This window comes from Netta rufina, assembly GCF_964035555.1.
Source record: "Netta rufina genome assembly, chromosome: 16".
Lineage (NCBI taxonomy): Eukaryota > Metazoa > Chordata > Aves > Anseriformes > Anatidae > Netta > Netta rufina.
In genome coordinates, this window is record NC_140140.1 from 8,643,354 (window position 1) to 8,658,317 (window position 14,964).

The 14,964-nt window shown below is 38.5% G+C and overlaps 2 protein-coding genes across 2 annotated transcripts; one reads left to right on the forward strand and one right to left on the reverse strand.

The window, feature by feature from the left end:
• Window positions 1-2,839: 2,839 nt before the first annotated feature.
• Window positions 2,840-13,289, reverse strand: DPM1 (dolichyl-phosphate mannosyltransferase subunit 1, catalytic). The gene is made up of 9 exons (XM_084296884.1): window positions 13,149-13,289; window positions 12,882-12,981; window positions 11,318-11,351; window positions 9,102-9,178; window positions 8,975-9,000; window positions 7,904-7,999; window positions 6,297-6,365; window positions 5,893-6,007; window positions 2,840-3,885 (listed from the first exon to the last, which is right to left on the reverse strand). The coding sequence occupies exons 1-9, from the start codon at window positions 13,253-13,255 to the stop codon at window positions 3,781-3,783; spliced, it is 729 nt and encodes a 242-aa protein (XP_084153010.1). The 5' UTR covers window positions 13,256-13,289; the 3' UTR covers window positions 2,840-3,780.
• Window positions 13,290-13,351: 62 nt separating this feature from the next.
• On the forward strand, window positions 13,352-14,964 carry MOCS3 (molybdenum cofactor synthesis 3; the record flags this gene model as incomplete). The annotated part of the gene is made up of 1 exon (XM_084296455.1): window positions 13,352-14,964. One exon carries the CDS (start codon window positions 13,352-13,354, stop codon window positions 14,759-14,761), a length of 1,410 nt encoding a protein of 469 aa, XP_084152581.1. The 3' UTR covers window positions 14,762-14,964.

Genomic DNA, 14,964 nt, shown 5'->3' on the forward strand with positions numbered 1-14,964 from the left:
ACAAGGCAAGCCAAGTATTGCAACGGGATTAAGGAAGGAACTGAAACCTAAAATGTGACTGTGTAAATCCCTAGGACGTGAATATTTGAGGCATTGTATGGAGTTCTGGGCACCTGGTCCCTAAGGGTAGAACCGTAACGTGCTACTGACATTTTGAGAATAGCAAGGTGCAGGGTGCCTTCTGTCTGAGGAACTTTAAAAAAAAAACAACAGGGCTGAGTACGACAAGGGGATAAGCAGGGTCTATAAAATAATACACAGGAAAAGGGAAATGGGAAACAATAGGGAACATCCGATGAATTTATTAGGTGATAGGTTTGAAATGAGAGGACTTCACAAAATACATGTGTAAATTGCTGAACTCCATGCCACAGGGTGCTGTAGAAGCTAAGACTATGAATTGATTCAAAAAGCAATTAAATCCTTAGACGGCCCCAGAAGCCATTAAAAGGTCCAGGCCCTCTTGATCTCTGGCTTCAGAAGACCCCGTACGGCTGACTGCTGGTGTGGTTGGGCAAAGATCACAGTAGCTGTTTCTTACGTGCTTTCATTCTGCAGCCGGTGTTGAGCACTAAGAGACAGCACAGCCCTTCTTGTACAACTTCCTTCTTACATTATAGGCCATTCTTTCCCTACAATACATATTCTTTCTTTCCTTTTTAACTAAGAATTTATATAGGTGGTTTATAAGTTGCTTAAAAGAAGCTGAGAACAAATTCAAGTAACTCAAAGGATTTATATTAACAGAAACTCAAAACCATCAGAAGTAGCACTAAATGAAGGCTATTTCACCCCGCCTTGTTTAAAAGATACAAGCTTTATTAAAGAAGGCTTTGTATTAGAACTCCGGCCACTGGCTACGGTTTTACAATATTTATTCTCCGTGAACTTTCACAGCAGCGCATACAGGAGAAAAGGTCAGAGTTAAAGCGCAGCTTTGGAGCTTGTTTCTGTAAAGTTTTCCTACGTACAGAACACTTCGAGTACTGGTGAGGCTCTGACATGCTCAAGCACAGGGAATACTTTATAATCAGATGGTTTTAGTGACCTCAGGGAAGAAACTATTTGGAAAGACAGTACTGGTCTGAGATGGGAGAAAAGATGAAGGGAAAGGCTAGTTAGAGCAAGTCTGGGCAAAGATTCTGTGTGTTTGTTTTACTCAGCATCAGCACAATACTAATTTACGAATCTCTCCTCTGCAAGTGCATGGAGGGACAAACACACAAACAGCAGCTACTTCTGAAGTTGAGGCTTTTAAAACTTGCAGTAAGGGAACTTTTGAAAGCGCATTCAGTATTTAGTGAGTTACCTGTAGCCCACTCCCCTTTCTGAAGAAATATACAGTCTTTGGCTAGGGGGAAAAAAAAGTTATTTTTCATGATATATACAGTAAAATACGCATACGTATCCATTGCCTGCTAACTCAAGGAAAGCTTGCAGAGCTACTCTGCAGCCAGCAGTGGCATTAATTCTGCTTCTGTCCACTGGATCCACGTTTTATTAGGTCCTTTTAATAGCATTTTCTATGAGTAGCTTGGTGCAGGCGATTAAATCAGTTTCACTCCTGTGACCTTTTCTTGTCTCAGGAAGTACTGCAGAATGCATCTTTCTGCTTGTGTACTGCTGACATGAAACACTTGCTTTAGTTTCTTTAAAGCATTTTTCTTTATGATAACCTAAATTCCGTTGTGTTTAAGCATAATAAGGAACATTATCTATTTATCTAGAAACTGAATATAGCCCAGTCATGCTTCAAACTTGCATGTACTGGAGCACACAAAATACACTGCATATAATGATCCTAATTTATATTTAAAAGCAACTTACTTCAAATGCTATCTCATAAATAGATGACTTTGCAATGAAGGGAATTTACCAGGTAGTTTTCGTTAAAAAAAAAAAAAAAAAAAAAAAAAAAAGGCATATATATTCTAATTCCCAGCAGCTAGATCACAAGTAACTAATATTACTTCAGTTACACAGAAGTCTGAGAAATATACGATCTTGCTGAGGCTCAATATGTATTCTAGGAAACGGTTTCCACTTGTATGAAAATGCAAAGCAACTTCTAAAAGCTATATGGTAATTAAAAATTTTGTACCTATTTCAAACTTAAAATGTTTATTTTAGCCATGGATGCTCCAAATGAAACATAAATAGATGAAACCTATTCACATGAGAGTTCCATGGTCCTTCAGGCCCAGAGATTTCTGTATATATTATTAGATCAGATTAGCCTGCACCAAATTAAATTATAGAGAGATGAACATAATTTGCTGGGAAAGTACAGGCAAATGTCACAAAATGTACAGTTAAGTCACTGTAATTCAGTTACAGGTAGATTCAAAACCTACAGCTACCTTTTTATTATTTTAAAGCATTTATTATTTCAAAACATCTGCTGTGAGTACTCAGAAAAGGGGAAAAATAGCAGAATCTGAATAACTTCACTAAAAAACAAAAGGAGTATCTTTAATTAAAACAATCCACTAGAAAATTAAGTTTGGATTTTGAAGTTTTTACGTCGTTGAGTGGGCTAATTTTTTAAAAATGACTATCTGAAATGTGAATTTATTATTTAATGTACAGACTTTTAACATTTTTTTTTAATATTAACAACTGCATTTAGTGTATTAGAGGAATTCAAACAAAATACAAGCAAAATAAGTACAATCATTAAAGTATTTGTTGTTTCTCCTCTCCCACCATTTTCTGAGATGCATATTTTAACAGAACCACCCTTCCCTCCTCCCATCCCCCCAAAAATGCAAGGATATATTTTTCTTGTATACAAAGCCATTATCAGAACAATTTAATCTTCCTGTTTGCTCCTTTAAAAAAAAAAAAAAAACAAAAAAACTCCCTTAAAATGCATATTTGATTGCAAGCTCTTCAGCATTTCTGAGTTCTGACTAGGTCAAATAGTGAGACAGAAAAAACAAAACAAACAAACCAACCAACAGTCAGGAGTATTATACCGTTTGTATTTTTTTCCAATCAGGATCTGGAGCAAGTATAGATATTACATTGCAAAATGTTACTTGATGTAAGAAAAATCTCTCATATGTCTTCAGTGAGGTTTTCTATTCAATTGTGTTCTCTATCACTCTAAAGTTGTGTGAGATGTTATCCTCCTGTTTGAGATTCTAAAAATGTTTACTTTTTAAAGAAAGTAGGAAAAAAGAATCATCTATTTCTGGACATGCATACACAATACAAAACTATCCCAGTGATTCTCTTTCTTATCCCAAGAATATTCTCTGTTTCTAGCCTAGCGGCAAATTTAAAAAGAACAAAGCTGAAAGAACAAACACTGTACTCATCTGTACTTCCTCTTAAACTACATAAGTTATTATCAGTTCTGTAGAAACACCGTTGTTTTATATCTGCTGTAACACAGACGTACATCTGCATCGAAGAAATAAAGGGAACTAACTAGTATATATTTAAAATACTATCTGCAAAACACAGAACAAAGAAAAAAAATAATATTTTTAAGGTACTTGCTCATCTTTATTTCAAAATCATCTTCTGCTGAATAATGATTCATTTCTAAATGCATAATACAATTTAGCTTTGTGTTCTTTATTAGACTTCATTATTTTTTTTTTTAAAAGGCATAGGGTATTAGTCTTTACTTTGACTTGTTTAACGTGCAGTTCATTTATCATAGAGGGTCTTCTGGTCACCAGGCAAATTATCAAGCTTCTGCTATTACATGCTAAAAGCCACACAGAGGTCAGAAAATGTTTTTATCCTAAATTCATTTTTTAGAAAGTCTCATGTTGTAGCAAACAAGGTCAAGAGTCCCTTTAAGAAGGAGACTATTTCATTGCCTCCCAGTTTAGATTCTCCATAGACACGGTCCACAAATGAAATAGGAACCTGTTGAAACAAGGAAAACTATTTTTAAGGTTCAAAACCTAAATAACCAGAAATTATGTTAAAAAAAAAAAAGAGAGAAAGAGAAAGGCAAAACACGGACATCAAACTATAGCACTTTTCTATGGTGGAGTTCAGAAAGCCTTAGGTTGGCTTCCATCATCTCAGTTCTTCTTACCAATGACTTTAGTGATGGCCCATAGCTGGATAGCATGAAAATACTTGGTTTATCACTTTTAAAGATGATCCAAAGATGTTACTGAGCGGTTGGATGACACAGCTGTTAGAACAACCTTAAAAGCCTAAGTACGCTAACAGTCCAGGGGCTTAACGTGAACCGTCATCACTTTCCCTGTTAGCTAAATAAAGTAACTTTAAGAAAATGCCTCTGGAAAGCAACCATCTCCTGCCACTGTGAAACAGCATTCTGCTCAACCTCATCACTGGCTAGAAGATGACATCTGAGTATGTCAGTTAGTGAATATTTTTACAAGCAATACCTACCTTTGTCAGTCTTTGACCATTTTACAGGTTATTTAGAGGATAGAAAGTCATTTAAAAGTTATTTTGTTTCCCTTACTTAGGTGATCATACCCTCCAGATTAACTCACCACTCACTAAGTGTGAGGAACACACTCCTTTTCAGTAATTTGACCACGTACAATGACATATGACAGGTCATTTTGCCAATACTGTAACAGAATATTCAAAAATTTCCATATATATTTGTGTGTGAAATCAAGATACTTCAGCTAAAATAAAGAATTGCATTTGCAAAAGTCATTAAAAAATTGGCTTAGTTTTTGCTGGCAGTTTCAACCAGAAATGATCTGGCAAGTGGAACACAAAAATTACCACACCCTTGCAGCTGTGCCAGGACTGAGGATTTCTCAAAATTCTAAGCACATCAGTCCATGGTAGAAGGGAAACCAGGGAAAGAAGACCTAACAAGGCACGCAGATAGACTTAATGATTTTAGCTTTCTTAGTAAGGTCCCTTTTGGTAATCCCAGTAAGCATCATGGCACCTGGGGACAGCTGATCAATGGGGCAGGACCAGAAATCACTGAAGACATAGTCAGCTCTGGATGTCAGATGTGCTATTTTGTGACCAGTGATGGAAGAACCATTTATATCTAATCTACCAAGAAGTATCCAGTCTTCCCCTTCAGGATAGGGATTAACCACCTGCGTTGTTCCTGGACTTGGCCGTTCTTGCACGGAAAGCTCTGTTGTTAGTCTTAAAGGAGGCATTTCCAGAAGGGCATGTTCCATGGACCGTGGTACATTTCACTTATGGCACAGAAACACAGCAAAATGAAACGGGTGCGTGGAGCTTGTGTCAGTTATCTTACCATGATACCCCTTTGTTTCGTTTAGACTGGAAGGTCGCAGAAATCTTCATTTTTAACTTTGCATAAGAATTGTTTAACCCTCATAATTCTGCAGATTTTACAACTACATGAAAAAATTTTGTAACCTGTGGCTACAAAAGCAGCATCTGCAAGCCAGGAATTAGACATGTAAATGTCAACTCTTCTGAAATGCCAGTATCATTATTTGGATAACCATAAACCATCTAGGAATCGTAACTATTGGTCAGGAAATATTGTATCAATGGACTTAATGGAAAATTATCCTGCACCAGGAAGTTACAATATAGATATGATAAACAGTTTTTTAAAAACCCCAAAGCAATAAAATAATCTTATATATAGGTCTATGTTAGCAATCTGAACACTGTCAAGTTTGTTGCAGATATTGCAAAGGATATCTTTAAAGATATCTTTAAAGCAGTGCTGAAGCAGAAAAATGAAGCAGCTCTTCAGATGTTAGAAATCTTCCCACATGGGAGAAACCAAAGGAGGAAGATTGGGAATGTTACAAATGAATTGTGGAGGACAGCATAACTGACCAGTGACAGAGCCCATGTCACAAACCTGACTGGTACAGCAATCTGCACCTACATTTAAATGAAAGCATAATACACTTATCAGGACTTTTACTGTACCTCTCCAATAGTATATCCTAGCTGTCTGGCCCGAACAATCATTTCCATCTGGAAGACGTATCCTTTAGAAACACATTTTTCCATTAGTTTCTGTAAGACTTCTTTTCTGTATAACCTGTAAATGATTACAGAGAAAATGAAACCCGAAACAGTTTTGAACTTCAGAAATCAACGTACCACGTGTAGGAATCTTAACTGTGATCACTCATTCATATCATCACTGTTTTAAAAAATCATTAACAAAGTGACACAAGCAACAGGTCTTGCAATCTGGTCTGCTGTTTCTTACACCCTTCTCAAACAGACGTCACAGTCCTCTGTAAAGGTCTGTTCTTACTCCAGTTCCTTGTTTAGCAGTTTCTTAATTTCAAATAGACTTTATGACTTGCGTACCAGGCCCGTACCTGAAACTTCCTGTTAAGTCTGATGCACCCGGCCTCAGCAAAACCTGAGTTATAAAATTGGCTCCACGACTGCAAAGAAAACACAAATGTCAAAATTACCCAGTACATAATTCAGAAAGATCAAGCAGAGTTTCTAGAAAATAAGTAAATATCAAAAAAGAAACTTTTAATTGCTTAGGAGGAAACAATTGTATTCCTAATATATTTTCACTGTTAGATTTGATTCCTAAATGTTTGTCTTAAGTCACATCCCATCATTTTGTTTTTCAAATGCAAATTATTAACAGATTGTTGAACTTTATGACAGAAAAAAAAATTCAGAAATTAGTTTTACAGTCTGTTTATAGTAGAATTGTCAGTACAACCGCACACTGTGATACAGTACAAAAGAAATAAATTTGACAACAGACAAAATAATGTTTTTCCTGTAACATTTACTAACAGAGAAGAATAAAATTGCTTCCTGGATGAATGTTAGACTTGGATTTAGAAAAGCAAGATTCAGTTTTGGTTTACTCTGCTTACTTAGTATAATAAGGAAAAGCTCCACAGATGAAAAATGTTGCAAGACTGAAAAGTCATTAATGACTACGTTGCTCAGGGCTGTATTACATACAGATGAGATGTCCAACTCCTTCACATTGTAGTGTTTGATACAAAAGGATTTCTCTGTAACACCCATTACTCTTCTTTTTTCTTTCTTTGTTCTTTTCTTTTCTTTTTTTTTTTTTTTCCTTCCCTTCAGGGATGGGTGTAAATACACTGTACAAATTCCTCCCATTCACAAAAAAATAAGCACTTATTCTAGCCGTTAAAAAAAGGGAGAAGTCCAAATAACATCCCTGTGATACCATCTCCTAATCAGACTGTTAACACTTCATCTCCAAATTCTTTACAGTAAAAAAAAAACCAACAAAAACAACAGCAGTAAGTTATGCCTATTCTCTTAAAACACTTAGAAGAGAAAAGATGTTATTTAGAAGAAACTTGTTGATTAGCTGCTCAAAATCTGTGAGCCCCTATAAGCGTGAGATGCTCCATGTGCTTATATGACCTTGATACAGTCTTCCTCTGCTTTGGGGGTGAAACTTTTCCTTGGTGCTCACTGTAACCCTTTTCCAATTAGGTCTAAGTAATAATTTATTGACATTGATCATGCCAGATAATCCTTAACTTCTAGCAAAGTGTGTCAGAAGAGTGTCAACAGAGGGGTTTAGCAAGTCATTTACTGTTGAGGGAAAGGACCTTTGCAGCTCTTAAAGCTAACTAAACACATCATTCAAACTTGAGACAAGTGTCAGTCTCAGCTCATTCTTTGGATGATAAACTGAAAAAGCCTCCCAAACTGACGCTGTGCAGATTTTTACATTTTTACATTGTACCAACCAATTTCTCAAACCTAGTTGTATCATTAAGTTCTTTGTTATTTTTAATTGAAGAATCTACAGACTGTGCATACTCCTATTACTTAACATAATTTTGCAGTACCCAGTACAATTAACTAAAGACTCAATTCAGTTCACATTGATTTATTGGAGTTCTGTGCTTGGAATTTTTATTAATTTCTAAACAACAAGTTTATGTGTAAGTATCTAAAAACTACTAACCTGATTAACTTTCTTTTCAAATCCCAGCCATGTACTCCTCCGTTTCCTTTATATCTCGTCCCAGACACAATATCAAAATTGCCTTCTTTCTGCTTTCTATAAGCAATTGATTTCATCAGAACAAACCAGGAACAGTATTTGCATAAAGTCAGTATATATATCAAAATGAGAATCATCACTCTTAATACAAATTCTGTATTTTACAAACCTTTAAACAAGTAAGTACAGAAGATAGGAAAATGATAGTAAGGGTGGCTATGGTGCATTATACATTGAAAAAATGCTTAATTGCTCTCTTATAAAGAACAATCTCAGAGTATCTTATTTTCAAAGCAAGTCTCTCTAGTATAAAAGTAAAGGTAAGACCAAATGCTGATTTAAACATTTAAATCACTCAGACACATAATAAGGGAAAAAAAAAAAAAAAGAGGTCTGGGACTATCCATACCATGCCTAAACTGATGCAGGACCATATCTAAATGTTGTAAGCCTCTGGTACTACTTAGGAAGAAAGTTGAAAATTATTGAACTACCCTTAGCCTCCATTGTAACGCCTGTTTACTGCTTCTCACAAATTGAAATATTACAGAGAGGGGAAGATAAGAGGTAGGCAGGCAGGAGAGAAGTACTTCACAATTAAGTGAGGAATGGGTCCTCCAATCAGCATCCCTACAAACATGTGAGATCGTTAGAAAAATAAAAAAGATTATCTTCTAATCCTAATGATCTTCTGCCTGTGTGTGTATGTATTAATATATATATATACATACATACACACACACACACACACATATATATATACACACAGCTTTTCAAAAGAATGAGAAGTACTTAGCCACACATGTTCTCTGTCAGTTTAAACTTGGGGATCTTTGCTCCAGTTTGAAGCTAATTATTTTTTCTGTTCTATTTTGGAACAAATTAACTAGGTCCAATAACTTTTATTTGAATTCTTGCCTTTACAGTTTTCTCGCTAGTTAGATTGCTATAAAATAACCTAAAGCTTTCCAGTTTTACTACAAAACAATAAATGTTTAGAAGTCATTCACTTATACAAGAACTATTACCTACCTGATAAACTCTGGAATAAATTTTGGCTGAAATAGAAAGAAAACAGATGAGATGAGATAAAAGAAAGGTAGGAACAATGAATATGTAATTACAATAGATTAAAAACAGTACATAAAATACAACTTACATGGTGAGAGAGGTCAGCATCCATAATAACAATAAATTCCCCAGTGGCATACTTCATTCCATGAATGTAAGCAGTGCCTGATGAAAACAATACAGAAGTAATTTCCCTCAGTATTTTAACATATGCAATCTTCTAGCCAGTCTTCACTTATTTTTCTAAACTCTTTAATCTCTACCAGAAAAGGATTAATTAAATACTCCTAAATTTTTTTTTAAATGATGTATCAGAGGTCAAACACTAAAACCGTTTCCCCTTTCCCTATACTTTCAGTACCAGATTTTAGAAATACAAGTCTTGTCAAACCCTACTGCACTACAAATGCATAGAGAAACGACTTGATAAGTGGGTCACTATTTGAAATAACATTCAGAAGCACCACTGGCACTTAAGTGCTATAAAAAAATGGAAATGGGATACGAAATAATCACAGGGTTTAAGAAAAAAAACTGTTCTATACTCAGGATTTCCTATTAATAGAATATACATTTTGATTTATTCTCATGACACCATGAATTATATTCCTAAAAATATTTTTTTTCCCCTTCCTTACAGATTTTGTGGTTTATTCATCCTGTATGAACTGATGCAGCTCTCTGATACGAGCAAGTCTTGCTATTAGAACTTTCCTCAATAATGCCAATTTCTGATCTGAGTCAGATCACTCAAAGATAGCACTGCTTCCAAGAACAGTGCGGCAGCCTAACAGAGATTAAAACCTGTTCATTAATCCAAATTATTCTTTTAACTTCATAAGGAATAGCTAAAACTGAAACCAAAACACTCTTAACTGATGTCCTTAGCAGGCAGTGTCACAGGTCCTGGTTAATGAACAACCTGTCTTTCTTTTCTTTCCCGTGTCATTTCCAAAGTTACACAGTAGAAGTGTTGCAGGTTTGTGTATTGTGTAGGATTGGTTAACATGGTACATGAAGATGTAAATCAATCAGCTTATGCTATAATACCAGTCAAATTAGGACAAAAGCTCTAAAAGCAGAAAACAGAAAAATTAAGATGTGTACGCTTCTTAGAGTTTCTTAAATAAATGAGATATGTAGAAAAAAGCATAAAGGTGAATTTAGACAATTCAGTGTTTAGAAAAGGAGAACTTTGGTTTTGTCAGTGGAATGGAGAAAGTTGTTAGCTGCACTACTTGGTACATAAGACACCTGAAATATTTTACCAAATGGTTGCCAAGATGTGGAGAAAGACAGATACTGATATCCAATAAACCAGAAACATACATACTGCATTTTATCATTTTTTCCATTCCTATTGTAAAAGAGGAGAGGGAAAGGGATCTGAGACATGAATCTTTACACAATGAATCATCTCAACTTTGTTTTAGGATGGCTTCGATACTGCCAGTTTTAATGACATTTACGACCTCCTAAGGGTGCTTTTTCTGAAGCAAAGGAAGACAGGCTTGACTTAGACTTTCTGTGAAATACAAAATCAGATCTACAAAATTGCAGTCTTGTGTCATTCCATGAAAACTTTAATGATTTAGCTCAATGGCACAAGACTGGCTACCAAATCAGTGAGGGCTTCTGGAACACGAGTAACTTCTGTAATGCACTTCAAGGGCTTCAGTTCATGTGTTAGTTAATAGGTGAGACAATACTTAGTAGTTTGAGTGCTAGACATGTCAGATATGCATTTTTTTATTTATAGTCATAATTAAAGCTAATTGAACAGTTACGCTGACATGAGCTGACAGTGAAGAGTTCTGTGCAAAGGTGTGACCGAGGAGTGTCCCAGGCTTGGAGCCTGCACAAGCCATGGCCCACTTTTTGAAGCATCCTATACACAGGTAGATACCACAGAAAGCGCCACTGTCCGCTCTGAATCAGTAGGCTCCATACAGAAAGGGCAGCTGCTCTTTGAACAGGTACTGCTTGTCTCAATCCCCGTCCCTTATTCTGTAATCAGCAAACGCTGTGTGGGAGGAGAAGAGGCGCACGCTAACAGGAAAGCACAGCTGTACAGCACAGCAGTCACCGCAGGCTTCAGGTTTGAGGTTGTGGTTAACTTGCTGTAATACACTGTGATTTTTACGTGCATGCTTTTAAACTTTGTTCACTTATACAAGCTTGGTGAAAACATATTTGCAGATTTGGGCTTTACTTTGATTCTTCTGGAACTTTATACACCAGAATCAAACAAAGAATATAACTTTTTTTTTTTTAAACAACAAACCAGACTTGATAAGGACTTACCAAGGCCCAACTTCTTTTCTCTGGGTCTTAAAAGCTGCAGGATATATTAAAATACATATAAATTAATTGAGGAACAGTTCTAAATTACTTTTAGTGACATCTTTAAATTCCGGACTTTCAATATAAAAACTGAAAATTCCTTTTCACTATACACACACAAAAAAAAATTAATCTGACAAAATGTAAGAGAAACAAACCATTATTTTAAGCAGGCATTTGATCAGGTCACATTTAAAAACAAACTCCTTATAAGCTTTACTTGTATTTTTGCAGTAAAAAAATAAATATTAAAAGTTCCATCTCTGTAATTAAAGTATTTCCTCAAATTCCACTATCAAATACATGCATATGAATTCAAACAAAGGTCTCCCCGGTATCATTAATTTAGGGAATGGAAAACACTCACTCAATATTTTAGCAAGTTCCCCAGAATGATTTAATATACTTTTAGTACTGAATATAAATTTCAAGATTTTCATGTGCATACAAGGTATAACCCATGGATACTGACTTTTAGAACTTGGCTAATTTTGTTACCTTATCTGAGAGGTTGTAACTAACGTGAGTTGGAGAACAACAAGGGTATTGAGAACAATCATTAGTCCTTCTAATAATTCATTATTTTGATTTTTGCTTCCCCCATGATTGTTTTTCTTTAATAGTCAAAGCTGAATAATAGTTCTTTAATAGTCAAAGTTTACAAAAAAAAAAATCACTTCAACGCCTCATCTACTCCCTAAAACGTGCTGTCCTCTCGAGTTATCTACATACCACATTCAGTAAGCAAGGAGCCCCATGAAATTATTTGGATGAAACACCCTGAGGACAAATCAGAACACTGACTTTGCTTGGGGAAAAAATAAACAAACAAAAAACCCAACAACAAATACTTTTAAAAACTTTACAATTACACAGTAATAGATTGGAAAAGAGCCTGACACTGCTTACAGCACAAAACTGTCAAACTCAACTTGGAGTTTTTCCACTCTTCTGTGATAAAGCTTTTATCCTCCCCCAAAACTGGCTTTAATAACTCACAAGGAATAAGTAAATGGCAGTATCTTGTTATATACAACTGCTGGCTCTACATTAATACAATAGAAAAAAAATTACTCTTGTTATTGAGAAATGCAACCAGACATTACAAATAAATCCCACAACCAACTAGCTGCCCATTTTTTTTAATTTTCCAATTCCTGCAGCCACAGAAAATGAAACGCAGCTGGGTCCAAACCTCACCTTTCCCTCAGGCGTGCACAAAGTACCAACCAAACACATTATTCAGTAGCACACAGCAACGCACAAAGTGCTGAGAACCTCTGTAAGCATTAATTTATGATTCTGTGTAAGAGTTCATAATGCTGGTAAGCAACTGTTGCAATTTTATGTTTGCTTAAGGGGTGTGCAAAACTTAAGTAACTTGTTTTTAAAACAAGTAACTTTATATCCTTGTTTAAGGGGGTAAGGAAAGTCAGTGCAGGATCCAGGGAGTCTATTCGAGTTCTTTAGAAATTTCAAGTGCTTTCCAATACAAAACGAACCCCAAACAAAGCGTGCAACTCACAATTTTATCTGACCCGTATATCTTCTCCAGTTGTTCCGCAACTTCCTGCGTCCCGTCCGGGCTTCCATCATCGATGATGATAATTTCAAAGTCGATTCCACTGAAACGAGACCTATTTTAAGGCAGTGCCCGGTTTCGCTGCCTGCCCCGCACGGCCCCAGCGCGGAGCCGGGGGCGATTTCCCCACAGAGGGGCTCCCACTGGGGCGCTCAGCGCTGCCCCTCAAGCCGAGACACCTCGCTCCACAACACCCCCAGCACCCCGTACCTGTCCTGGAAGGTGCGCACGAGCAGCCAGACGACGAGCGGCAGGTTGTGGCGCTCCTCGTATGTGGGCAGCAGCACCGACACCTTCCCGGCCCCCCCCGCCGCCATAGCACGGCGCTGCCCGCAGCCGGCCCCTCAGCGCCTCCCGGCCGGAAGCGCCCGGCCGGAAGCGGAAGCGGACTCCCCGCCGCCATTTTATCCAGCATGGCGGGCGGAGCGGAGGCGCTGCGGCTGGGCGCCGAGATCGAGCGGCGGGAGCGGGAGCTGCGCGGCCTGAGGGAGCGGCTGGCTGAAGTGCTGGCGGGGGAGAGAGGTGCGGATACCGAGGAGGGGTCAGCTGGAGTTAGCGCCGCCGCTTTTCCCGCCGAGCTCCCTCCCCTGCCCGCGCAGGCCTCGCTGAGCGCCGCCGCCATCCTGCGGTACAGCCGGCAGCTGGTACTGCCCGAGCTGGGCGTGCAGGGGCAGCTGCGCCTCGCCCGCTGCTCCGTGCTCGTGGTGGGCTGCGGAGGGCTGGGCTGCCCCCTCGCGCAGTACCTGGCCGCGGCCGGCATCGGCCGCCTGGGGCTGGTGGATCACGACGTGGTGGAGACCAGCAACCTGCACCGGCAGGTGCTGCACGGGGAGGCCCGCCGGGGGCTCCCCAAAGCCGTGTCTGCCGCGGCGACCCTGAGGCTGCTGAATTCCACGGTACATTACGTGCCCTACTGCGGCGCCCTGAACCCGAGCGCCGCCCTGGAGCTGGTGCGGCAGTACGACGTGGTGGCCGACTGCTCCGACAACGTCCCCACCAGGTACCTGGTGAACGACGCCTGCGTCCTGGCTGGGAAGCCCCTGGTGTCCGGCAGTGCCCTCCGGCTGGAGGGGCAGCTAGTGGTGTACAACTACCAAGGGGGACCCTGCTACCGGTGTCTCTTCCCCAAGCCCCCTCCACCAGAGACGGTGACAAACTGTGCGGATGGGGGCGTGCTGGGTGTTGTGCCGGGCATCATGGGCTGCATTCAGGCCTTGGAAGTGTTGAAGATAGCCTCGGGAATGGGTTCCTCCTTCAATCAGTTCATGCTGATGTTCGATGCTCGGGAAGGGAAGTTTCGCAACATCAAGTTAAGACCAAAGAAAGCAGACTGTGCTGTTTGTGGGGACAATCCGTCTGTCACTCGCCTTCAGGATTATGAGGCGTTTTGTGGGTCTTCTGCAACAGACAAATGTAGGACTTTACATCTGCTGTCCAGTAAAGACAGGATATCTGTAGAGGAATACAAAAAACTGTTGGATGATCAAGTTCCTCATGTATTGTTAGATGTTCGTCCCCAGGTTGAGGTGGATATCTGTAGCCTGGCACACGCTGTCCACATTCCCTTGAGTAAATTAGAGGAAAAAAGTGAAGAATATTTGGAATACTTAGAAAAACGAATCTGTGAAGAAAAGCAGAGAACTAATGGCCAAACATCTTTTCCTGTATATGTTGTTTGCAAGTTAGGAAATGACTCCCAGAAGGCTGTCAGAATTATTCAGGAGTTACCTGTTAAAGAATATGGGCCTGTATTAGCTAAGGATATTAAAGGGGGCCTCATGGCTTGGGCCAGTAAAATTGACCCAACATTTCCTCAATACTAGAAATATAAATGGAAAAAAAAAAAAAAAAAGAGTATTCACAGGAAATGCATGGGGTTTCAATGTCTCTCTGCAGTGTCTATATCATGTGGAGATACAACGTGGTATTTCTATCTTCCACATCTATTACTTTTTTTAATTTCATATTTGTTGGTGTCTGTTTTTATATAAAAATATGAAATTATGTGGAAATAAACAATTTTCAC

Excerpts from the sequence above, each read along its gene's own strand:
- DPM1 (XM_084296884.1), bottom strand. The coding sequence starts at position 13,255 with ATGGCGGCGGGGGGGGCCGGGAAGGTGTCGGTGCTGCTGCCCACATAC. Across the intron at positions 9,179-11,317 it reads AGAAAAGAAGTTGGGCCTTG|GCACTGCTTACATTCATGGA; the intron begins GTAAGTCCTTAT and ends TGTTTTCATCAG. Across the intron at positions 6,366-7,903 it reads TTGAAAAGAAAGTTAATCAG|TCGTGGAGCCAATTTTATAA; the intron begins GTTAGTAGTTTT and ends TTTTCTTTGCAG.